General features: G+C 39.7%; 1 protein-coding gene across 1 annotated transcript; it reads right to left on the minus strand.

Moving 5' to 3' along the window:
• Positions 1-27,304, minus strand: LOC122664218 (IST1-like protein). Its single transcript, XM_043859947.1, has 6 exons — positions 27,179-27,304; positions 26,595-26,727; positions 26,382-26,485; positions 1,841-2,012; positions 1,569-1,709; positions 1-740 (listed from the first exon to the last, which is right to left on the minus strand). The coding sequence occupies exons 1-6, from the start codon at positions 27,226-27,228 to the stop codon at positions 354-356; spliced, it is 987 nt and encodes a 328-aa protein (XP_043715882.1). The 5' UTR covers positions 27,229-27,304; the 3' UTR covers positions 1-353.

Consider the following 27,304-nt stretch of genomic DNA (forward strand, 5'->3'; position numbering starts at 1 on the left):
TGGTGTTCCAACTTCCAAACATGTTCAAAGATATCAACAAAATACTATGGTACAAGAATCATACAAAACCAATCATGTCACAACAACAAATAAGGTACAGGAAATGTAACAGTTATTTTTACACAACTTACATAATGCATTTATTTTCTTTTGGCAAGAAAAAGAAACAACTACTATATCAGCACTCATCAGTAAAATTTACCGTGCTCTCTGGCTCCAAAATATGCACAACATCGTTACTCAATAAGTTATTCATCCTTTATTTCTGAATCCTCCAAGATCAAATGCAATTTAAGTTATGCTCCCAGCAGTAATACCTCAAGTAAGGCATTCACCATCATATACATAAAGCATTACGAAGATTTTCCTTCTTGCATCCATGGACCAAATTTAACATTCACAAGCTCAGCAGCTGCACGGGCAGTGGCTGAGGCACGCTCTGCAGAGGCAATGGCAACTCGAGCTACCTCCAAGATGTCAGGTGAGTGAGATCTAGTCTCTGTTTTAATATTACTAATTGGTCCCTCACTAGGATTCTTAATTGATCTTTCAGCTCTATCATGACCAATCAAGGGCATGTCCCCTTTGGGTGGAGTGGGGATTTGAAGCTGTTGAGCTTCATTGTTCCTTTTTGAGGTAATGATAGGATTAGCCCCGTTGGACAGTGTAGAGTTAACTGAGCACTGTCTAGCGATCATTTGAGAGTCCGCAGCTTCATCGAGTATTTGATTTGAACCTTCCTACAATAACATCCCAATCTCTGATGAATATTCAGCAATAATTCATCTATTCAGCAACAATACATCAAAAAAGAGGGAAAAGAGAAAAGGATGAATATTCACAGGAAGTAGCTCTTCACATTTAAAATGGTTAGATATCCTCCAATCCAACTGACTCATGGCCAAGCAAGATTGCAAGGTTCCTCAACAAAAGCTGTTCAAGCAAATGAATGTTTTCATATACCATAATAGACAAACTTTTCTATGTTAGGGATTAAGGAAGATTTTGGACAGACTACGAGAATTTAATCCTCATGCACTGGGCCGCTCTTTTTTTTTTTTTTAAATCAGAATTTAATCCAAAAAGAATCCTCATTATAGAGCATTTATAAAAGCTTGACAGTCATTAAATAGTACACATCAGAGACCAAGGAGCTCAATTTGGTCGCACACCAAATAATTGCATGCTCTTATCTGATTGCTTTGAGCCATAACAAGTAAAATAAATCTATACGAAGGCTAATTTGCACACACACAACTTTATCCACCAATGCACAACATTAGAAAAATATAGAAAAGCAAAATAAAGTACTGGTTCATAACCCATATTTTCAATCATTTCCAGAAAATGGGAGGCAGCATCAACTTCCGATTTTCCCAGTAATCAGATAATTTGTAAAGAGGATTTATGGCTTGTAATAGCAAAGATTATAAATCCTGTTTAGAATTCTTAACCTCCCCCCTCCATATAAAATGTTCAGAAAATGAAAGCACTTTTATTAGCCATAAGTTAGGTATTACCAACATACTTATGAGGAAAAAAAATGAAAAGCAAGATAGTTCTAATACCAGCAGATCTTCATGCTTCTTACTGAACTCTGCTTCTGTGAGAGAAGAATCCCAGTCTAGATTGTATTCTTCTACAATTTCCTTCAAAACCTTGAGCCTTGTTTCTGGAGATGGGGCTTTAACAGAAAGTTTCTCAATTATCTACAAAAAATATGACACAAAGGAGAGTAAAAATTAAGTCACAAAAATGAACCACCAAGTTATAAGGGATCTAGTTGCTACTGCAGAAATATCTTCTAGACAAAACATCGAACATATTAGATCCAATTTACTTCACGGTTGACGCTAGTATCAGGACGAAGCTCAGAAGCTGCTGACACAAACTCCTTTCCATATTTTGTAGTAAATAGGTTCTTTATTTGCAACAACTCCGGCAAATCTGAACATCTGGGAGCAGCAAAAATTATGCTTGCAATAGCTTCCTGCAACTCTGAAGGACACTCCCTGTCAAACGTGAAACACGGTCATGAAGACAACCAACAAACAGTAATCCTTCAAGTAGGATACATTGGAAAATTTTATTCAGTTACATGCATCAGAGCATGGGCACATAATCTATAAACTTCCCCATCAGATAAGGAACCAATTTCCCTTGCAGTTTATGAAGTTTCCTCAAGAAGAAAAGCATTTCCGTAAATTAGGAGAAATATATATATCCAAAGTAAATAAATTATTCCAGCAACAAATATGAACATCATGATAGACAAAGGAAGTAACGCTGTCATCAAGTTTATGGGAAAAGTTTCTTAGCAGGAAATGTTATTACTGGACCAGAGTGGTGCTTAATATTGTAAGCCCTGACGTTCTTCTTGTTCCCACATGTGAAAACAGGCTTGACACAATCGCAAAAATCCTTCCCACTACTAGAAATCATAACAATGTAGACACATGTTACACCAACTTATACCCTCTACTAACTCATTAATAACAGTTTGAAACTAAATTAGGACCATCATGGTACAAAATCCAAATGTCCTCCACATATGTTAGAATCTCTAAAGTCTAGAGTCTGCAGAGCAATGTACATATTTGGTCCTCTGAGTTGTAAAACAATCACCAACTACTTTTCATGGCACTAGCCTAATAAACCACCAATACAGTACAAGCTAATACTTTGACTAAATTTGAGAATGCATTCCCACCACATTTGCACATTTCACTATCTTAGTCAATGGATCCCCACAAGGTTATTTTGAATCAAAATTAGAGATTCGCCAGGGTTGTCCGATTTCCCCCCTCCTTTTCTCTATCGCTATGGAGGGTTTGTCTAGTATTCTGAAGAGCAAGAGTGAGGCAAATTGTATCCAGCCAATTCCTAAATGTATGGCTTTGAAGATCACACATTATCTTTTACCGATGATCTATTGATCTTTACTAAAACCTCTGCCTCTTCTGTTACTGAAATCTCAGATGAGTTACATTCTTTTTTGTGATGTCTAGTCTCTCCATCAACCCTCATAAATCTCTCTCTTTTTTTGGAGGTGTTCCTGAAGATCGGAAAGCTCAGTTGAAAGATATCCTTGGTTTCTCAGAAGGTCATCATCAGGTTACAGACTTGGGGCTTCCTCTGATCTCTTCTAAGCTTGCCACCCATCATTGTTTTCCTATTCTCAATAGGCTTAGAAAGAGACTCCAATAATGGAAGACTAAATTACTCTCCTTCGCGGGCCCTGAGCTCATTAGATCAGTCATGCAGAATTCCTATACATACCGGTCAGGAGTTTTTGGTCTTCCTGCTTCTATCACTTCTAAGATTGAGTCTCTTATGTCGTCTTTTCTTTGGAAAGGCCAAGAACCCTCCATGAGTAGGGCCAAAATTTGCCTTCCCAAAAGCTGAGGGTGACCTTGGGCTTCGTAGAGTAAATGAATCTAACTTTGCTGGGATTATTAAGCTTGTTTAGAGCATTGCTTCTAGAAAGAAGAATATTGGGTTGACTACGTTTACTCCCAAACATCTCAAGTCTGATTCTATCTGGACTGTTTCTTGCTCTCAGGATACTTCTTGGGCCTGGAGAAAGATTCTAAAACATAGACATCTTGCTTCTTGGGCCAGGATGAGTATATTTGTGACCTACTAAATGGAGATAGGTCGAGAACAAATGACCTGGACAATTACATTATTCAACAATACACCACATGTCATAGATATGCAGGAAGGGTTAGTGTGGCGGAAGTTAAAGAAGCCCTAAGAAAGATGAAAGCAGGCAAGACACCAGGCCCATATGAGATTCCGATAGAAGTGTGCAAAACCCTGGGAGGCTGTGGGGTATATTGGTTAACCAATATGTTTAACAGGATTATGAACACTAGGAAGATGCCAGATGAATGGAAGAGAAGCACCGTAGTCCCGATCTCCAAAAATAAAGGTAATATCCAAAGCTGCAATAACTATAGAAGCATAAAGCTAATGAGTCGCACTATGAAACTGATGGATTTGGGGAAGAATATGACTTATGTCTAATGAGACACAGCCAGCTTTATTTATAATAGAAAAGAGAGTATTCTAGAATAGTTATAGAACAATTACCCCTATTGACAATTCAAACCTTTTACCCACATTACAACACTCCCCCTCAAGTTGGTGCATGGCTATCACACATGCCCAACTTGCACACAAGAGGAAGAAACAATTTACTATTTAACCCCTTAGTAAAAACATCAGCTAACTAGTCTCCAGACTTCACAAATGGAGTGCAAATCAGTCCCTGTTCCAACTTCTCTTTGATGAAATGGCGGTCAATGTCCACATGCTTTGTGCGATCATGCTGGACTGGATTGTGAGCAATCCTAATAGCAGATTTATTGTCGTAGTAAAGCATCATAGGCAAAGAAAAAGGAATATCCAAGTCTTTCAACAGTCCCCGGAGCCACATTAATTCACAAATGCCATGGGACATGACCCGGAACTCAGCTTCAGCACTTGACCTGGAAACGACAGTTTGTTTCTTGCTCAACCAAGTAACTAAGTTACCTCCAACAAAAGTACAGTAACCAGATGTAGACCATCTATCATCAGGAGAGTTGGCCCAATCAAAGTCAATAAAGGCTTCCACTCGCAGGTGATCATGAGGTAAGAAAAGAATTCCCTTTCCTAGGGCAGATTTCAAATACCGTAATATACGAGTAACAGCCTCCCAATGTGAGGTGTAAGGATCATGCATGTATTGACTAACCATGTTGACGGCAAAGGCGATGTCTGGTCGAGTATGGGATAGGTAAATTAATTTCCCAATCAACTGTTGATACTGACCTTTATCCACAGATTCACCAGTCTTGCTAGAGAGACGAACATTGGCTTCAAGAGGAGTGTCTGAAGGCTTACACCCTAACATGTCGGTTTCAGATAACAAGTCCAAAGTGTATTTCCGTTGAGAGAGAAAAACACCTTTGATAGAAGAGGCAACCTCGATGCCAAGAAAGTATCGCAGTTGGCCAAGGTCCTTGATCTCAAATTCCTAATCAAGTTATGATTTGAGGCGAGAAATTTCTTCAGTGTTGCTGCCAGTGACAACAATATCGTCTACGTAGACGATAAGAATAGCAATCTTGGATCCAGATTGTTTGATGAAGAGGGTGTGGTTAGCATTGCTTTATAGGTAACCAAAGATTACCATCGCACCATGGAATCTCCCAAACCAAGCTCATGGTGACTACTTTAATCCGTACAAAGCACGTTTCAGCTTGCACACTTTCCCATGAGTCTTCTGAGTAGAAAAACTAGGAAGAATATCCATATATATCTCTTCTTCAAGTTCACCATGGAGGAATGCATTTTTCACGTCCAGTTGCTGCAATTCCCACCCAAGGTTAACAACACAGTACAGAATCACACGGATAGTGTTCATCTTCGCAACCGGTGCAAACGTCTCCTGATAGTCAAGTCCATAGGTCTGTGTGAACCCCCTAGCAACTAACCTAGGCTTGTATTGATCCACCATACCATCCATATTTTGTTTGACTGCAAATACTCATTTGCAACTTACTATCTTCATCTGAGGAGGAAGGCATACCAAGTCCCAAGTACACCATTCTTCTCCAAAGTCTTCATCTCTTCAATAATAGTTGCCTTCCACCATGGATCTTGAAGAGCCTCCTGCCAGTTCTTAGGGAGAGAGACAAAGGATAAAGAAGATACAAAAGCACGGTATAATGGGGAAAGAGACTCATACGAAACCACCTGAGAAATAGGGTGTTGCGTACAAGTTCAAACCACTTTACGGACAGCAATGGGAAGATCTAGGGAAGGATCAGAAATAATAGGAGACTTATATAAAAATTACCTAGAGATGGCGGATCTGATGAAGGAAGATCTGGTTGACTAGGTAGGGTCGGTGCACTTGTGGTAGTGTTAATTTGCTTCCCACGAGCTTGACAGTTATAAACAATAGGAGCTGGAACAACTGCAATGGGTTGAGTCTCCCCTGGACAGGGGAATAGTCTTCAAGAGGAGGCATCTCAAGCATATCAGGCATATCTTCACCAAACCATAGAGAGTCTCCCCCTTGATGAGATGCCGAAGAAAAATAGGGAGCAGCTTCATTAAAAATAACATCTATAGTCATATACGTGCGACGGGACAGAGGATGGTAACACTTGTAGCCCTTCTGTGTACGAGAATAACCAACAAACACACATTTCAATCCACGTAGTTCCAACTTACAGGGATGCTAGTGATTTTGTGCATAGCAAACACATCCAAATAACTTTGGTGGAATAAGAAAGGTATTGGATCCCTGAAGAGCCTGAAGAGGAGAACGAAAGTCAAGAACATGAGTAGGCACTCGATTGATAAGGTAGGGCAGCAATTAAGATAGCCTCACTCCAATATTGTGGTGGGACATGCATCTCAAACATGAGAGACCATGCCACCTCTAGTAAATGTTGATTCTTGCGTTCGGCTACCCCATTCTGAGTAGGTATGTCTACACAATTTGTCTGATGAAATATACCTTGAGCTACAAGATATGCCCGGAATGCACCATCCTTATACTCTGTCCTATTATTACTACGGAGAATTTGGATGTTGGCATTGAATTGGGTGCGAACAAAATTGTGAAACAATTGAAAGCAGGTGAAAACCTCACTCTTGTGGTGCATCATATAAAGCTAAGTAACTCGGGTATGACAATCGATAAAAGAAACAAACCATTTATAACCAGAAATAAAAGTACAAGCAGTACCCCACACATCCAAATTGATTAACATAAACAGTGAAACACTTCTAATATTCAAACTTGAATAAGAGGAATGAGTTTGCTTGGCCAAAATGAAAGCATCACAAAAAATATCCTTAGTGTTACATTTGGAAAATAATTGGGAAAAACTTTAACTAAAGTACCCACTGGAGGGTGACCTAAACGCCTATGCCAAAGAAGCAAATCAAGAGAAGCAGCTAGAGCTGAAGCAGAAACGGTCTAATGAGCATGACGGTGAGAAGGAGCAGCCTCATTGAGCAAATAAAGACCACCATGAACCCTATCAGAGCCAATCGTTTTCCTTGTTACCAGATCTTGAAAAAGACAATAAGACGGGAAAAAATTCATTTTACAGTTAAGGTCGAAAGTGAGACGACTAATAGAAATAAGATTGGTCGCAAAATTTGGAACATGTAAACCAAATCCAATGTTAAAGTAGGAGAGCATGTGATGGATTCTTTCCTAGAGACCGAGGAAAGAGAACCATCAGCAATGCAAACCTTGTCTTTACCAGAACAAGGCAAATACTTGAAAAAAAGGCTGGCAGTACCGGTCATGTGCCTCTGACCACCGGAGTCGATAATCCATTGACGGGAAACTACTGATGCACAATGACCAGCAAAATAAATACCTGGAGATGCATAATCCGAGGGTACCAATATGGAAGAGGAGGTGGAAGCAGGGTTGGCCGAAGCTGACGAGTACAATTTGGTTACCAAATGACAGAGAAGCCTAGTAAGCTCATCCTGAGAGGTGGAAGGAGCACCACTAGGTGTAGAGTCAACTGCAGAAGTCTTAGTATGGTTTGCTGATTGTTTCCACGACCACGGCCTTTGTTAGAAGAGGCAGTGAGACAACCATGAAGCTTCCAACAAAATTCCTTGGTATGCCTCTCTTTCCCATAATAATCACACTGGATAGGTTTTCGGTGAACAACAGAACGATCATTGGGACGAGAAACCAACCTTTGGGCTGTATTCGAGGGACCAGAAAGAAGAGTCGATCGGTCCTGGGAAGAGGGAGTCAACATAGCAATTCGACCATGGTTTAAAGTATCGATCGATACGATACGAACCGATACGTATCGGTATCGGTCGATACCGATACATCTTTTAAAAATGAACTGCCTTGAATTGTATCTACCGATACAGGCTGATACGATTCGATACAACTGATACGTATCGATGGTATCGATACGTCCACTAAAGGGTTCTGTGGGTGGTTTAATACGTATCGATATGTATCTATGGGTGGTTTAATACATATCGATACGTATCGGCCAATACGGCTTGATACATTACCGATACATACCGATACCATCGATACATTCCATAAAAAAACCATTTTCACTCACAAACTCGATACAACTCCTAATTTAACAAAAAATGAAGGAAAATTCTCAAACAAGAGTCTAAAATCTTGCATTTCATCTTGGTTTTTCACACTTTTAAACTAAAAAAACGAATCAAGGAGTGCTACAACATCATCCTTTGCATCACCCAATACTCTTCATGGCTAGAGACGATTATAACATGTAAAAAACCTCATCTTTTATAACAATTTCAATTTAATGCACTTGTTTGGTTATACATTATTCACCATTTTAGCGTTTATGCATGACATTTGTTACATATTTGCTTATTTATATTGTTTTTTGTTCCAAAAATGTATTTCCATGTGTATCTTGGCCATTTCTCTATGTATCTATATTGTTCGATGCGTATCTCCGAAACGATACGATACGATACAATACGTCTCTTAAAATCACCTGACTGATACGATACCAATACTTTAAACCTTGAGTTCGACACCTGTCCTCTAGTTGGATCAGAGAGTAGGCGTGATCTACAGTAGGGAAGGGATCCCGACTAAGGACTTGAGCACGTATCTGGTCGTGCTAAAAATTAATTCCAGCAAGAAAATCATACATCCAGAACTTATCCTCATGAAATTTAATAACATCGACAAGGGTAGAGGCCTGAAACGTATCATAGAAATCTAATTCCTGCCACAAACTGTGCAACTCTGAATAATAATGGGACAAACTGAGTTCCCGTTGCTTGGTCTCATGAAGCTTCTTTCACAATTCATAGACCTGGGCATCGTTCCCAACCTATGAATAGATTCCTGAGCAGCTTTCCAAATCTTGACAGCAGTATCCAACAAAAGATAGCCCCGTGCAAGTTGGGGTTGCATACTACTGAGAAGATAAGACGTAACCAGGGAGTTGGCAGAACTCCACTTCTCTTGTTCAACACTTAAGTGTTAGGCTTCACCTTTGTGCCAGCAAGGTAAACTAGATACCCACGGGAATCAATGGCAAGGTAACAGGATCGAGACCACACCAAATAATTGCTCCCATCTAAACAAACGGAGCATACAGGTTAAGTAGGGAAGCCGTCATGAGAACCATGAACTTGCCCTTCAGATCCAGATGCAGCAGTAGAAAGATCTGACATTGTTACCAAAAAAAATCCCCACAGGTTGCTGGAGAACTATAATATCAACCAATTACCAAAAAATCCACAAAAAAGTGGAAGCAGCCCTTCAAAGCATGAGAGAGGACAGGGAGGACGAAAAAAGGAGGGAAAAAAGCCCTCGGTGGCTTAGGGCCTCTTTGGTATCACTTTTCATTTTCATTTTCAGACACATAAATGTTTTTACAAGTGTTTGGTACAATTTATGGACCCTATTTCTATTTACAAAACATCAAAATAATTGAAAACACCCCCAAAATGTTAATGGACTCGAGAGTCCATTATGGATAATGGCCAATAATTCATTTTAGTCATTTTCCGGTACTTTAATGAGCATGTGCTTATAAAGGTCCCAAAGTCGAGGGTAAAGGAGTCGTTTCCTCTTTTAATTAGAAAGCTAACACCACTCCCTCTCTTCCTCTTCTTCTTCTTCCCCGACGATTAGGAACCTCGATGGGTTCGGTGAGTGGGTTCCAGAAATAGGAGAAGAGAGTGGGTTTCAAAAAATGGGAAAAGGAGATGAGTTCGGCTGGGTTGAGATTTTAGAAAACAAAAATATATATATATATATATATATATATATATATATATATCAGTTAGAGATGAAGTAGAAGGTGGGTTTCGGTTTAGGAAGAATGAGAATGGGAGTGAAAAGATGGAGCTCGCGGTGGAGAAAACCAGAGAAAGGAAACAGCAGGGGAATGGTATGCAGCTGCTGGTTAGTCGTGATTGGAGTTGAGAAAAATAAAAATAAAGTGGAAAAGGAGGAGGAGAATCTGATTTTCTCCCTGGCTCAAGGGAGCTCCGGCATCATCGTCTCAGGTGAGCTTTTTCTCTTATCTTTTCCTTTCGTCCCTCTCTTTCTCTCATTTTATTTCCCTATTACCATCTCCAAATCACCCTAGCCGCCCCTACCCCAAACCAGAACAGAAGCAGAGGGTTCGATTTTCAACCCAAAAAATGGAAAAGGTCTTTCGGTTGAATAGAAAATTGGAGAGGAAGAAGATGGGAGGGAGAGGGTTCGATGACTAGCTATAGAGGGAGAGTAAGGCTCGGGTGGGTTTCGATTCAAGAAGAAAAGAAAAGGAAAAATAATAAGAAGAAGAAGATGGAGAAGAAATCAGGTGAAGAAAACGACAAGCATAAAGACGGTTTCAGATTGGGGAGGAAGATGGGTGAAGAGATGCCTTCTTCACCCACCACTTAAACTACAAATGGGGTTTGGGTTTGGGCTCTTTCTTAAAAAATTGTTATAAAAATCATTTGCACCAAACCTATTTTTCATTCTACAATCAATTATGTTTAATAGTTACCAAACACATTATTTTTTCATAAAAAATGGTTTTCAGTAATGAATTTTCTAAATAGGAAAAAAACAAAACGAAAAGTGATACCAAAGAGGCCCTTAGAAAAGCACCACCGAGGGTGGTAGAGATGGTGGAGGCAGTACCACTGCCTCTAGGTAACGCTAGAAGAGGGAGAGAGAGAGCTACCAAGAGAGACCGAGAGGGAGAGAGGTGGTAGCAGGTGGTGGTGGCACTAGGTGGTGGCTAGGTGATGGTGGCGGCGGTGCTAGGGAGAAAGAAGAGAAGAGAGAGGCTTGATTAGGGTTTGAATCCGTAGGTCGATCCCTGCCTAGTACGGATTTGGGGGAAAATATGACTTTTGTGTCTAATGAGACATAGCCAGCTTTATTTATAATAGGAAAGAGCATATTCTAGAATGGTTACAAGACAGAATTACCCTTATTGGTAATTCTACCCTTGTACCCATATTACAACAGAAACTTTGGGAGAAGGCTATTAAAGCCCGTTTGAGAAGAGAGACTCATATCTCGATAAACCAATTTGGCTTTATGTCAGGCAGATCTAGGGGTGTCAACCGGTCGGACTCGGTCAGTCTCGGTCAGGTCTAACCGGGTTTCACCAATCTCAAACCCTGCACCGTGACCGCCCTTTTAGCTAATCAGGCCAGGCCTAGACGGGCTCAGTCAGGCTCGGTCGGTTTTGGGCTATAATCGGGCTACTAGAATTGAGCCTTAACCGGGCTGAGTTTGCTTAATTCTAAACAGTCTTTAAACGGGCCTTAACCAGGCTAAAAGGATGATGTTCATTATTTATTGATTTATTCATCTTAATCATTCCATTAATTACAGAAGAAGAACTCCGCCATTGGATGCATAAGCACAAAGGTCGACCTTCCAATATCCCGAATTCCCCACTAACTACAAGGGCATCCTGCTCGATGGATTGATTAATAATATAAGAAGAAAAATGAAAGGAAATCAGAATCATCAACTACTAAATTGCAGAATGTGAGATTGAGTGGAGATCTGAAATAGACTTGCCTTTGGATCTATTGTTTGACGTGTTCTGGTGTCTGCTGTGAGTGTTCTGGTAGATGGATTTTCGAAAGTCGGAGAGAAATGGGAGTTCAAGTTGGGTTTGGATAGGTTTATGAGAGAGAGCAGGGAGGTTTAGAAGGCCAAGTGTGGTCGCCATGGATGTTCTTTCTGTTAGGATTTCGGGGAGGCTGGTGGAACTCTCGACCTTAAAGAGGGATAACAAAAAGGGAAAGATAAGAAATCCAAAGATCTCTCTCCAAATGATGTGGTTCGCTTCTGTGTTTGCTTACATGGGTAAATGTGGGCCTCTACCCTTTGGAAACCTATGAAAGAAAGAGGATTCACGAGACTCACAATTCCACCAGAAAAATCAGAATTTAGAACTCAAAAAAGACTTTTCTCTCCACTTCGCAGAGATACTTACACTGGTTTACTTAGGGTAAAATGGGAATTTCAAGTAATTTAAATGGGTTAGGCTAGGTCGGGCTGTAACCGGGCAGGGTAGGTCGGGCCTGGAATCGGTCGGTCCAGTTGGACGCCCAATGGACTAGAATCTCACACTGGTACCGCCCAATTATTAAACGTGTCGGGCATAAGCCGAGCTTTTACCGAGCTGGCTTGGTCAGGCCTGCCAGGCCGGGCCTAGAATTGACACCCCTAGGTGGATCCACGATAGAAGCTATCTACCTATTAAAGAGGCTCATGGAAAGATACAAAGATAGCAAGAAGGATCTAAATATGGTCTTTATTTACCTGGAAAAAGCCTATAACTGAGTCCCTAGAGATTTAATCTGGCATGTTCTATGAAGAGAGGGGTGTCGAGTAAATATGTGGATGTAATTAAAGAAATGTATAGGGCGTGGTGACGAGTGTGAGATCTGTGGGGAGGTCAGGGCAAGGAATTTGCAATTACAATTGGGTTACATGAGGGATCAACCTTAAGCCCTTATCTATTTGCGCTTATCATGGACGACCTAACCAAAAGCATTCAAGACGAGGTCCCGTGGTGTATGCTCTTCGCCGATGATATCGTTTTGGTGGATGAGACAAAAATAGGGATTAATGCTAAACTAGAGCTATGGAGATCAACCTTGGAAACAAGAGGCTTTAAGATTAGTGGAACGAAAACGGAGTATAAGATGTGTAATTTAGTTATACTATAATAGTTACTGACATGGTGCGAATTGAGGAAAGAGAGATACCGCAAAGTGACTACTTTAGATATCAAGGTTCGATCATAAATAAGGAAAGTGACAGAGGATGATCTTTCACAGAAGAGATTAAAGAGGGATGGATGAAGTAGAGAGGTGTCCAAAGTGTTGTATGACCGATGTATTCCTTTAAAGCTTAAAGGAAAGTTCTATAGGATTGTTGTACGAACAGCTATGATGTATGGGGCAGAATGTTGGGCAGTTAAGAAGTGTCATATTAAGAAACTATGTGTAGCAAAGATGAGGATGTTAAGATGGATGTGCAGAAAAACCAAGAAGGATAAAGTAAGAAAATCATATTAAAGCTGTCTTGAGAGTTGCCCCAATCAATGACAAGCTCTGAGAGAGTCGTTTGAGGTGGTATGGCCATGTTCAACAGAGACCTTGGGACGCTCCAGTAAGGAATGATATGATCACTATCGAAGGAGCTAAAAGAGCTAGGGGCAGGCCTAAAATGACCATAGGAGAAGTTGTGAGGAAGAACATGCATTGTCTAGGTCTTGTACCAACTACGACCTCGGATAGAGCCTATTGGAGGGCAAGGATCTATGTAGCAGACCCCATTTAGCTGAGATTCTCCTGACTAATTGGGTTGTGCCTCTTTCCTCTTACTTTTCTCTTTCATCTTTAATTTTTCTTTTTATTTTACATCTTTCATTTGTCATTTTTCATTTTTCATTTCTCATTTCTCATCTCATTTCCCATCCCTCTTTTCCCATCTCTTCATTCCCCTTTTTTGTTTAGGCCTCAACTTTCCCTACTTTGTTTTGTTTGGATCCATGAAGCCGACCCTATTAAGTTGGGATAAGGCTGAGTTTGTTGTTGTTGTTTTCTGATCATATTCAGTCATCTCTTGATGATGGTTTGGAAACCTTCCTTTGGCTTGATAATTGGAAACCTGATGGGGTGCTCATTTCTAAATATGGTGATAGAATCATATATGATGTTGGCTCTAACAGACTTGCTATAGTGTCTTCCATTCTTCACGATTGATATTGGCATCCAAACCCTAATAATTCTCTTAGGCTCTGTTTGTTTGACGGGGACTTAGGTGGGGTGGGAAAGTGTTGATGTGGCACTTCAAAACCCCACCCTAACCTTTTTGTTTAACCTAGGGTGGTGAACTTACAAAAGCTTAGGGAACAGCATTAAATGCTTTGTCTGCTGACGTGGCACTTGAAAATCCCACCCCTATGCTATCCAAAGTCCCACAAAAAACAAAGGACTTTGGTTATTGTTCATGGAAAAGTAAAAGATCCCACCCTTGTTCCCCAACCCACTACCATGTGGGACCCAGTCCCACAACATTCCCACCCCATCCTCCCCGTCAAACAAACTAGGCCTTAATCTCATTAAGGTTTGGAGTAAGCCTCCTACCATTCATTTTAGACCTAGGGGTAGTGGAGATCTAGTTCTTTGACAGAGAATGGAGGTAGGTTCAAAAATCATTTAATGGCAAGTCTTCCTGCGACTCCCTGGGCAAGTTGGCCTTCAATGTGGTCATTCATCATATCTGGTGGGAGATAAATAAAAGAAGATGGTCATCCTCGCCGCGTTCAATTGAGAAGATTTGGAATGATATTAATTTTGAGCTCAAGAATAAAATTCTTCCAAATTGCTCAGTCTGTCCTGGCACTGCTAGAAATAGGCATATAGCTTATTCTTGTGATCTTATGTGTTTTCTCCCTCCCCCTCTTTAATTTTGGTGTATCATCTTCTGTTTTGTTTCCTCCCCCCCCATTTTGTTCTTGTTTCTTCCCCCTGGTATTTTATTGTATCCTCCTTTTGACGATTGTTTTCTTTAGTTAAGGGTTTTCCTCTTGGTTGCCTTCTTGGCTTGTATATCTTTCTCTATTTCTTTTAATATATTTTCCATTCACCAAAAAATAAATTTACAATGCTCAACAAACTATTATCTTTCAAAAGACAAAAAGGGATGTATCCCAAGCATAGTACAAAAACTCGTTATATTTCGGTCGAAATCTCAAGAATTTCGAGTATCTCGACCTTATCGAAATGAAATGCAACTTCGAAACAAAAAAAATGCAATATTTTGACCGATGTTTCGGTCATTTTGCGAAATTTCGAGCTTTTGTAACATTTCGTCGAAATATCGGCAAGATATTACAAAGTCACGTTATCAATATACAATTTCTCATGACTCTCGGTCGAAATTTCGACCGAGAGCTCACAAGACTGCAATTTTTCGAGTTTTTGGTCCTTTTGCTTCAGTGTTCACTCATTTTTTGTAATTTTTGGTTTGTTCTTCAAATCATCGCTGCATCTACGCCGGAAGCGCTTGGAAAACACAGGATTGAACCTTCTTAGCACATCTGTGAAGACTTTCCACTATTTCAGGTAAAACCATTTTCTCCAAAAATGTTTTTTTGAAAAAAAAACATGATCAATAAATGTTTGTTTGTGATGAAATTAATATACGTCAAACACCGGAGGCCGATCTACAACCTCACGGTGTCGATATTTTTTTTGTATATATATATTATTTTTTTATTTTTCTGCTTAAGAATTTTAATTTTACTACAACAAAAATCTAAAAATATAGGGGTTATGTACATTGTATAGTGATCAATTAAATATATGTTAGACACCATTGGCCGATCTACGGCTTCACGGTGTCAAAAATATTTTTCTGCTAATAATTAATTATTTCAATTGTTTTTAGTTTTTTAGATAGCACTGTACCCTTGGAGGTTGTCAAGAAATTGCAAAACTGGGGGAATCATTGTGTGAGGATGATCAAACTGACAACCAACCTAGTAAGCGAGTTTTCTCACTCTCTTGGCAATGAGAGGGACCTTGAAGACCATGGCTGAGCATCCACTAAATGGGACGAGATGAAAGAAGAACTGAAAAAGAAATACTTAATATGGACATTCAAAGCTCGACTGCAACATCAATTTAATTCCTTTCAACAAGACTACCGTCAAAAGGGCTTCAAAGTTGAAGACAACTTGAAGCATCCATCAATGAAATTCAGTTTGCAAGTCGGAGATTGTTGGAAGTTTGACACCAACATTGTTAAAGCACAAGCTGAGCTCAATTTTGCACCATCAAAGGAAGAAACAAAAGAAGCATTCAAAGATAAGGAGCCTGAAGTTGAAGTGATCACAGTGAACTGTGATGATAAAGAAGAGACAGTGCTTAAAGCTTCAAAGATGGAAGGTCAACATGTAAACGATTCTACTGAAGAGGTCTACATTGAAGAGATCATAGTTGACAAAGCTGAAACAGTGGAAGATGAGGTAGTGGTTGAGAACACTGCAAAGAAGTCATCGACATTTATGATATTGTTCTTGAAGAGATAGAGCTTATGCCTCAAGTCTTAGATGAGAACATAGTTGTCATGGCGTCGCCATGGCGTCCTGGCGCTGGAGAGGGCTGCATGGCGACCTACGCCATGGCGACCCTCTTTGATTTCTTCTTCCTGACTCTCTTTCCCTCTTCGATTTCTTCTTCCTGTCTTCGATTTCTTCTTCCCTCTTCGATTTCTTCTTTCCCTCTTCAATTTCTTTCGATTTCTTCTTCGATTTCTTCTTCCTGTCTTCTTTCCCTCTTCGATTTCTTCTTTCCCTCCTCGATTTCTGAATTTTCTTCTTAAAACTTGAGAAACAATAGAGAAAAAATAAAACATGGCTTGAGTATACATCTATTAACACATTAAAAATAGAGAAAATAAAAAATAAAACATGGTCGACATGCTCGCCATGGCAACGCCATGGCGGGCGACATGTCGATATATCGACGTGACACCCCTCCACCGACTTGGATCGCCGTGACGCCGTGACAACTATGGATGAGAACATAGTTATCAAGGCGGCAAGGCGACCAAGGTGTTGGAAAGGGTCCAAATCAAGGCGGACCAAGGTGTCCGCCTAGGCGACGCCTTGATAACTATGGATGAGAAGGTTACTGTTAAAGTCTACCAAGTGGTGTTGTAAGATGTACATGACCATATGTACCGTGGGGGTACATATGTTACATGTACATTTATTTATACAGCTTGTGTCAGTTTTGGTTTCCCTTTATTAGTAGTTTAGTTAAGGTAAGTTGGTTACTTTCTTTATAGGTCAGTCTCCTAATTGGAGTCTATTATTAGTTTCTTATTCTAGGATGCAAGTCTTTTTATATATATTGCTAAGAGGTGAGCCTTGAAACCTCACCCAATTTTGCCTTTCTCTCCTCTCTCACTCAACTTGCTCTTCTCTCTCACAGATCTCTCTTCTATTCTACTTCCTCTTCTTCTTCTCCTCTGATCCAGGGTTTTCTAACATGGTATCAGAGCAATGAGGAAGAAGAAGAAGAAGAAAAAAAAAAAAGGTTTCTGCTGACCGATCATACCTGTTACCGCTGATCGATTAATCATAGTTTGCTGCTATTGTGTCTGCTACTGTCGTTTCTTGTTTTCTTCTATTGCTGGTTCTTGAGGATTGATTCGTTGATTAAACCTCCATTGTATCGAAGCATCGAAAAACAAGGGGTTCTTCTACCGCCTCGCAGTTTTCTGGGTTTGGGTTCTTCAAATCTGTTGTGTCTGCTACTGGTTGTTGCCATCTGCTGATCGCTGGAGTTGGTTGTGTGGTGTCTGCTAGTGTTTGCTGTTCTTGGTATCGATTTTTTGAGAAGAAGACATATTGCTGATTCTATTGCTTTTTCGTAGATGAAACCATATGTGCTACTATTTGCTGATGTTGGCGCTCGGTTGGAGACGAAGGGTTTCGACGGTTCAAGACGACCATCGATTTCTCTTGGTTCATTCAATTTGCTGCTGAATCCTTTGTGCAGATGACTTCGATTCATTGGTTTTCGCCTCTGTTTTCATTCTTGGTTACCGCCCCACTTGTTTCTTGATTCTAAAAAAAAAAAGTGATTTCTTAGTTGGGGAGACAGGGAGACGGTTGTCTTTTTCTTTCTCTAGTTTCCACTAAAATCCATCCACGGTTAAAGACACCCTCATAGTTGTGTGGTTCCTTTAATTTTTTTTTCCAGTTTTACCCTTTTGTTTCTTGGAAGACAAATCCAATCGTCTTTAACCTTTTTCATGTCATCATGTGTCATCATTACGTTATTTGAGTTTCCTCTTTTATCCTTACCATCTTCTTTTATTCAGCTTATATCCATATTTTCTGTTATTGCCCGGTCTATCCCCAACCAATAAATGTTAATTCCCCTTCATGTCCCATCACTTCTTTATTTACCATTGACCGCTTGAAAAATTCTGGTTATTTACCATACTGCCATTGCTTGTTAATACTTGAAATCTTGTTACTTTGGTGGCCCCATAAGCAATGCAAGCTGGGTTTTGGAACCCCGGGATGCATTATTTCATATATTTGCTTAGGTGCTCTGATCCTTGGGTGGGCCCGTACATGGAATGTTGGAACTTGGCACTGTTGGTGCACTCTGGCTGTCACCCATTGGCTATATTGTCATCTTGTGGCTTTACTTTATTTGTCCACTTGTATTAACATAGTTCTAAAACTCGTCTCGACTCAGCGAGATCTCGGCGAGTTTCTCGGTTTTCTGAGAAACCGAGACGAGATGGTATACGATTCTCAAAAGTGCAATTTCTCGGCGAGATCTCGGATCTCGGTTCAGATCTCGGTTTCGACCCAGATTTTTACCCATCTACCACTTAAATACCCCACCTAACTCGATAGAACTCATCATATCTCGGCGAGTTCTGTCCAAAACCCCCAAAATCCTCTTTTCTTCCCAAAACCGAGACCTCTTCTTCCCAGAACTACTTTGTTCCTTCATTTTTTGGATGGATTTCAAGCCTTGAACTGTGATTCAGCTGCACATTTGAAGATTCAACTCACTTTTGCAAGATTCATCACAAATTTGAAGGATTTTTCAAAGGTATACTATTTTTCCCCAAATCTTTTTTTTTTTTTAAAAACTGTTCAATCCTTGGTAGATTCACGTCATTTTAAGATATGTTACACAACTTTGGACGATCTATCACTTGATGGAGTCCGAATTTTTTTTCTATTATTATTTTTTTTTTTTCTTGCAAAAAAGTGATTTTTTTAAAAAAAAAAATTGAAAAAAATAGGATGAATAGTGATTGTTTGGAAGTGATTTTCATGTATATTGGTCAACTTTGGATGCTCTACAGCCTCATGGAGTCATTTTATTTTTTCACCCATTAAAAAAATTATTTTATTTTTCAGAATTAATAAATATATTATTAAAATTATAAAAAAATATATAATATTAAGGAAAAATACCTGTTTTTGTAGGAAAATTATGCACAACATATGTACATAATTTCCAACTTCAAATGGTGCCAAATACATCATTACATTATAATATTTTATACTTTAAGGTATAAATATTTTTAATAAAAATTCTAAATTTTATTTTTAATTAAGAAATAAATACTAGGTTCAGGGGATAAATAAGAGATAGCTATTTGATTGTTCTAGTAGCTTAACATTATGTTTAATAGTTACGAATACAATATTTTAAGTCTTTAATACATTACTTTAAGTCTTTAATAGTTACTAATACATGTTTTTTTATGTAACAGTATAAAAAGTAAGACATTTCGTACACAATGAGAGATATAGCATAGCAACATGGAGCCCTGCTATCCGAGGATAAAAAGAAGTCCAAGTGTAACTATTGTGGAAAGTTGTTATCTGGAGGAGCCACTAGGTTAAAACAACATTGGCTGGTACAAGTAAGGACGTTGCCTCATGCAGAAATGTTCTGAGCCAAGTGAAAGTGGCTCTGGCCCAACACTTAAGTAGAGGACGAGCAAAGAAAGCTGAGAGGGAAAGACAACAAATAGAGTTTGATGAGGCAGTGTTAGAGAGGCCTGGTGTAGAGATCTATGGAGGAGATGATACTGAATTTAGGCCTACACCTGGTGTGTTTGAATCAGAGGCTGAGTGAAGAATTTACCAGCAGACTTTGGAAGAGAGTAGACAAAGTTTGCATTACGAGAATATGAGAAGCTATGAGCAGGGAAGAGGAGCTGGTGGATCTGGCTCAGCTGCACTAGTGCAACAAGATGAGAGGAGGAAAAGCACTGGCACAAGATAGATACCACGGCCCCCAACCCAACCACGAGCATATTCCCCAGATCCCATTTTTTAGCAGGATCCATCTACTTTTAGGCAACAAGATGCCTACCAGCCAACCATCCCGTAAGTGTTTGGTGGTAAACAAGAGGAAGCACGGAAAGCCTTAAGCAAGTTCATGTTATACAATGGCATTCCAGCTAATGTAGCACAAGGAACATACTATCATGCATTCCTTGACACTGCAGGGAGGGCTGGCCCAAGATGGAAAGGGTCTTCACCACATGAGTTATATAATGTATATTTGCCTTAGGAGGTAGAGGCGCTGAAAGAGTACATTGAGGGTCTGAAGCCAAGGTGGGAGAAGTATGGAATTACCCTTATGGCTGATGATTAAACTGGACCTACTAGACAGTCCATTATCAATTTCATGGTGAATTGCAATGGGAAGATAGTATTCTTGAAGTCCGTCGATGCATCGAAGCATATAAAGGATGCATCATACTTGTATAAGGACCTGAAGCTAGTAGTGGATGAGATAGGACCAAAAAACGTTATCCAAATTGTGACGGATAACGGTTCTAACTTTAAAAAGGCTGGAGAAAAGTTGATGAACAAGAAGAGTAAGAGGATCCGCCTCTTTTGGACTCCATGTGCAGCACATTCCATTGATTTAATGTTGAAAGACATAGGGAAGAAAACTTTGGTGGCAAGTGTGGTCAATAGGGCAAGACAAGTGACCACTTTTGTATATAACAATGGTTATGCTTTAGCCATGTTGAGGGAAAAATGCAATCGCGATTTAGTAAGGCCTGGTGTTACTCGATTTGCCACCAATTACATTGCATTGAAGAGCTTTCAGACGAAAGTGGTAGGTCTGAGGTCGATGTTTGCAAGTTAACAGTGGTTTGGTTGGTATGGGTCTAATTCAGAAGAAGGGAGGGCAGCACAATATACCATTACAAGTGACCAATTCTGGAAGGACCTGTATAAAGTTGTTGCCATATTAGAGCCAATGGTGGCAGTACTAAGGATGGTTGATACAGAGAAGAAGCTTACCTTGCCTCATATTTATGCTGCCCCTTCAGAAGATGAAGGATCTGGTCAGAGCTGCGATACCCCGGAGTGCAAGGTCATACACAAACATCATTGATGCGCGGTGGGAGAAGCACTTGAGTCATCCATTGCATAAAGCTGGTGAGTTCAAGTGTTCAACACTTCAACATACTTTACACTTTATATGAGTTTTTACGTTTACATATTCAAACTCAAAAGCATTAAGTCACTAACAAATTATATTCTTGGTTTCCACTTTACCAGCATACTACCTGAATCCAAAGTATTAGTACTCACATAATCTTGGGCTAGACACAGAGTTGTTAGTGGCAATTCAAAATGTTATTGAGAAGTTGGAGCCCAATGCCAAGATACAGGCTGACTGCAATGATGAGGTGAGAGTATGGGACTTGGTACTTTGGTAGTAAGTAAAGGAATGTAATTACTAAGTAGTAAATATTAATGCCTCTAACAATGTTTGAAATTTGAAAAGAAAACATATCCAAAACTTCAGAGAGGCCTCAGCAAGTTTCAGTCGAAAAGCTGCAATGGAGGATAGACAAAAGTCAGACCCTGGTAGGTGGCATGACATTTTATGAATTATAATTTTATCCCTTTAGAATGTACATATTCTTAATATTCTATATTTGTAATGCAGCCGACTGGTGGGTGCTTTATGATATGAGTTGACCCAACCTGAGGAAGATAGCAATGAGAGTGCTCTCACAAACTTATTCATCCTCCGGATGCGAACGCAATTGGAGTACATTCTCATTGATCCACTCGAAGAGGCGGAACAGATTAGGTAGCAAATGACTGGAGCAACTGGTGTATGTGCATTACAATATGAGACTAAGGATTAGGCATATACGTGAAGGCATGGACACCAGTGATAAAGAACCCATCGAACTAGTCAACATTTTCCAAGAGGACTCTGATGATGACGAGGATCCCCTATTCCAGTAGGTGAGGGATCGTGGTACACCAGATATAGATCAACCTAGGGGCAGGCCCGACCCCACCATTGCGTCCATAACCGGTATAGATGTTGAGGACTATATGTCGAAAGAGGGGCGTGAACATTCAAAGTCACCAAGATCTTTTGAGGCTGCAATAGGAAGTGTTGCTGCTGATGATGATGATGGTGGTGGTAGTGATGGTGATGGTGGTAATAGTGATGGTGATGGTGGTGATGGTGATGACCCTGCTGGTGGTGGTGGTATGTGAAGTGGTGGTTATTATGATGATAGTCATAAGGGGATGCGCGAGCAGTACCAGTATGATGTGGGAACGCAGGTGGACCATGTGCGTTACACAGGTGAGTCTCAGTTTACGCATGCCATACAGGATCGAGACCATGGTGGCCACGCTACATACAAGAGAAAGAAGGGTCGCAAACAATCACAGGCTCAGGATGATGACATAAGTATGAGCACCATGCTTGCAAGTTTCGGAAGCATGAGTATAGATACTACTAGTGAGCGACAGTCGTGGCATTCATCTCAGCCTCATCATAACTATGATTATGGTCAGGAGAGCACCGGTTTCGAATATAGTGGCTATGGTCAATTTGGGCAGTCAACACATGAGTTTGCCAATCAAACCACTGGGTCTGGTTTTGAGCCCATATTCCCAGTCCCAAACCAACCATATCCATACATGCCTCAATATGACAGTAGCAGTAGATCTCACACCTCAAACCAACCGCCTCCGCCTCTTCTATACCCTAAGATAGGAGAGTTGGAATATATTGATGACAACACTTATATGAGTGTTGTGGCAAACTATGTGCAAAACTATAGCAACACTATGACATGGGAATTCTATGTGGATATGGTTGGGGTTGAATACATTAACATAACACATTTTATGTAACATTTGTTTAAAGATTGATGTATTGTACACTTTAACATTTTTAATGCTTATTTAAGTTGTTTTACATTAATTGAATGTTTTGATTGCTTTCTATTACTAAACTATGTGTAGAGTAGGGTATTTTAGTACGTCGTCGCCCTCAACGCCTACCAACCTATGGTCCGAAGTGAAACTTATATTTGGACTTTGTTTTTGCAAAATTTGATAGTGTCATTGTGTTTAAATGGCCTAAATAGGTTGAATACCAAGTTTCACACCCAAACTAGGACTAAAACCAACCAAGATGAGGCTTCGAGTTAGAAGAAAAAAAAAAATGCACCAGCTCGGCGAGATCTCGACTCGACTCGGTTTTCCGAGGACCAAGTTGGTACCGAGATCCAAGTTTTAGAACCTTGATGTGTAATGCTACACATGAGGGCGAGATTGGAGATTATTATTGGTGGCATATTGGTGCATTGGGGATTGGAGGCTGCTACTGGATGGTGATTCTTATTGCTTGATTGGAAGGCCATTATTGATTGGAGATTCTTATTTTGCTCGTATCAGCATATTTTGAGTTTATTATCCGACTTATTATTGGTTTATTTGGAGATTATTATTACGTGCTTGTGTCCTCAGAAACTTATGAACAACACTTTTGTCTGTGGATCATGGAAATCTATGTCACATGTATCAGTGGTCCATAGCAACCTGATGTTGCACTTTTATCTATCTTCTTATGAAGATTCTTGCTTTGTGCCCTTTAGAGGGTTTTGATATATGGCTTTATGCCCTTCTGGCCTTGTGTGGGCTTCGTTGTTGGAGGCTTTATGCCCTTTTGCCCCTATGTGGGCTTTGATATTACGGCTTTATGCCTTTGTGCCCCTATTGTGTGCTTTATGCACGGGGTTTGTGTGATTGTGCCCCTTTTGTGCACGTTGTACACAGGGTTTTCTTCTTTGAAGATTTACTACTTACCTTCTTTGTGAAAGGCCTATGGTGTTGTTGTTGCTGCTCTAGTGTTCTGGCATTCAAGAAGTTTTCTCTACTGCCTATACTATTGATCGTTGCTGATTGGGTTTCTTTCCCACAAAATTGTTCTCTAACTGTTGCTGATATGACCTGATAGTTTTCTCCAAGGTTCTACACTGATGTTCATGGTGCTTCTCCAACGTGCATGTTTTTCAAGATTGAAGATCATGGGATGCCGTTGTTGTTGCAAGCTGGAGCTTTTCTTTGATATATGTATACTCCAGCTTGAGGGGGAGTGTTAAAGTCTACCAAATGGTGTTGTAAGGTGTACATGACCATATGTATCGTGGGGGTACATATGTTACATGTACATTTATTTATACAGCTTGTGTCAGTTTTGGTTTCCCTTTATTAGTAGTTTAGTTAAGGTAAGTTGGTTACTTTCTTTATAGGTCAGTCTCCTAATTGGAGTCTATTGTTAGTTTCTTATTCTAGGATGCAAGTCTTTTTATACATATTGCTAAGAGGTGAGCCTTGAAACCTCACCCAATTTTGCCTTTCTCTCCTCTCTCACTCAACTTGCTCTTCTCTCTCACAGGTCTCTCTTTTATTCTACCTCTTCTTCTTCTTCTCCTCTGATCCAGGGTTTTCTAATAGTTACAAAGTTGAGGACTCTATGAATATGACATTTACAGTTTATATTGATTCAAAGGTTGACGACATAGAGTTCGTTATGCCACCAAGGTACTTTGAAGAGAAAGCTCCACGGCTTGAAGACTACATTCCTAACATCCACAAACAACCAGAATTCTGTTTGGGAATGATCAAAGCTGCTACTCACATGTTATTTCCTCCTCATCACTACAAAACTCGTGGACGAGTTTTTTCAAGTCGGGGAGAATCGATACAGTTAAATCACCTAAATAGGCTTATTTTATTGGAAATGAGCCTTGAGTTGGGTTGTGTTCGACCTTTAGTCCAATAGGTTTTCATTGTATGGACCACTATAATGGCCGTATAATATGGGTAGAGGCTAGGCATACGAAATTAGTTAGTTAAGTGTCTTTATTTCTTTATTTTAATTATTATTAAGTCTTTTGGTTAGGTTGGATTAGGATTTTGTAAGTCCATTCCTGTTTTGAGTTAGTTTCTTTATAATTTTAGTTTCCTAGTCAAATTAGGTTACCTTATTAGTTAAGATTGGGTTAGGCCTTTCCTTTTTAATGTTTGAGTCTATTTTTAGTCTTCTATATAAGTTTGTAATGGGGACGAGCATTGTACACGTATTTTTTTCAATGAGAAATCTATTGCTGCCCACCTTCTCCATTGGTGAAGAATCCCTTGTGTTCGTCTGTTCAATCAAAGTTGGTTGGTGTTTGATCAATCCAACCACCTTGCAGAGTGAAGCACTGGTGTTTTTCTATCTTATTTATTCTTCCATCTTCCCTTCCATCGATTTAAGTTAATGTTTCTAATCATTTTCTGTAATTCATCTTCTATTACTTTTTGTTCTAACTCTATAAATTAAATTCTGTTCAAGTTGAGATTCATATGCAAGACTTTTTTGGCATGAATTCTGATTAGGATAATCCAGCCGTTAGAATCTGTCCTTGGCCAACTGTTCTTCAAACCTAAAGAAGAGCTCGATTAAAGTTTGGTACAGATCAGACCTGCTGATCTGCAATTATATTGAAATCTCTATTCTTCCCCCTGTTCCTATATGTTGCTGTTTTACTGTTCTAAACTCTGAATTGATTTGCTATGAATACTAATCTGTTTTGGCTGATTTTATTACTCTGAGGAAAATTGAATACTCAATATAATTCTGTTCTCTGATCTTTATTTTGATTGGCCAAATTACTAATTTTCCCTTCTCCTGGTACTAGGAGGATGGTTCATATTTTCTGATCCAGCGGTTGGATCATTCTCAGTTTTCAGCAGCTATTCCACCCCCAAAATACTGAACTCGATTTGATTTTCAGCCCCATCTATCCATCTGATTTTGTGTCATCTAATTTTTCCCTAACCTGAACTTATTCTTTGATAAAGATCTTGTTATTTGGTATTGTCTTGACCTGTCAAATACAGTATTACATTAGCTTTGCTTGGCGAGATGGAAAAGTTTACTCTGCCAATATGAAGATATGGGTTGAAGTCAGGGGCATAGCCTCTTCGTGCAAAAAAATGCAAAGTTTAGAACCAACTCCAGTCCACCCCTTTGTGGCCCTGCGAAAGTGGGAATTGCATCAGGTTTTAAAACCCTTTCTGAAGTCGCTTGACTAGCCAAGGGTTTTCATAACCACTATGCAAAGTTGGCTACTCAAAAAGTTCACTGAAAGCTGGTGACCGGGACATTGATGTCGTGACTTTCACAATTACACTATAGGCTACAATTTATGGTTAATATATGTTCCAGGAATTCCTCATTATGCCTGATTATGAAATTTCCTAGCAAAACAGGAATTGACTTGAGAAATCTGAAACTTTTGATTCTTTGAGAGATCTAGAGTTCCCTAGAAGTGCAACTATAAGCTTCACTGAATATACCTTGTTTGATTTCTTTTTAAATTGCCAATGCAAACTAATTATTTCAATTAATGCTTCAGAAAAAGTTCAGGGAAAAGTAACTTGCTCAGTGACATCGGAGAAACTTACTTCTGGCTCTCAAGAATCGGAACACGTGCAAGAACAAATTCACAGAACAGCGCTAAGATCTCATAGGCTGCCCATATGTTTTGGTCCCGTATGACATGCTCCACCTAACAAAATAAACAAGGGAGCACATGAAACAAGATAGTCAGAATACAAAACGCAACTGTCAGGTAAGGGGTATCAGTATTTCAGTATCTTTTAAATTCCAACGGGTACCCGGATTCGAGCTATGGCTTCTGAACCAGTCTGAAGGAATTGGGCTATCTCCTTGCGCATCTGTTTCAACTGCACATCTCTCTTGTTTTGCACCAGTTTGATACGTGAGATGGCCAAGTTCAAGCATGTTTTACTACAACAGCACCCACCAACTTTACAAAGTTTGCAACAAGAAATTGTTTACTTTACCAGACTAACTGCCATATATGGCAAAATTTCATGAATACGCATTTAGATTACTAGAAAATGAATAACTACAAACCATCGCAAAAAAAATCGTAGGCTGATCGAGTATTATCATCTCAAAAAAGAAATCAAGTTTGCAAGAACCCACTGATGGGTAGTGGGTATATGTCCTCAAATTGGAATCAGAATTCAGAACAAGAAGAACAGTTAAAACAATTAGAGGGGCTAATATCAACTGGATCTTGGAGCATTAGAGAAACAGGGAAGAAGAAACAAACTCCGCGAAATATAAACAATTCCTTTGTGAATCATAAACCAAACAGGTAGATGATCAGCATGTTCCACCTAAGCTAAAGAATTAAAAGAGGAAAGAATGGAATGAAGCATTTCCGACTGACCATTTTGCGCCAAGAAGGCCTCGATTGAACAATTGATTCAGGAGCGACATGCCTACTATTCAGAACACAGCATACCAATTCGATTTCTGCTCCTTTTCGTTTCTGTGCCGACTGCCGAAAATCGAA

The sequence above is a fragment of the Telopea speciosissima genome, chromosome 6 (assembly GCF_018873765.1).
Source record: "Telopea speciosissima isolate NSW1024214 ecotype Mountain lineage chromosome 6, Tspe_v1, whole genome shotgun sequence".
NCBI lineage: Eukaryota > Viridiplantae > Streptophyta > Magnoliopsida > Proteales > Proteaceae > Telopea > Telopea speciosissima.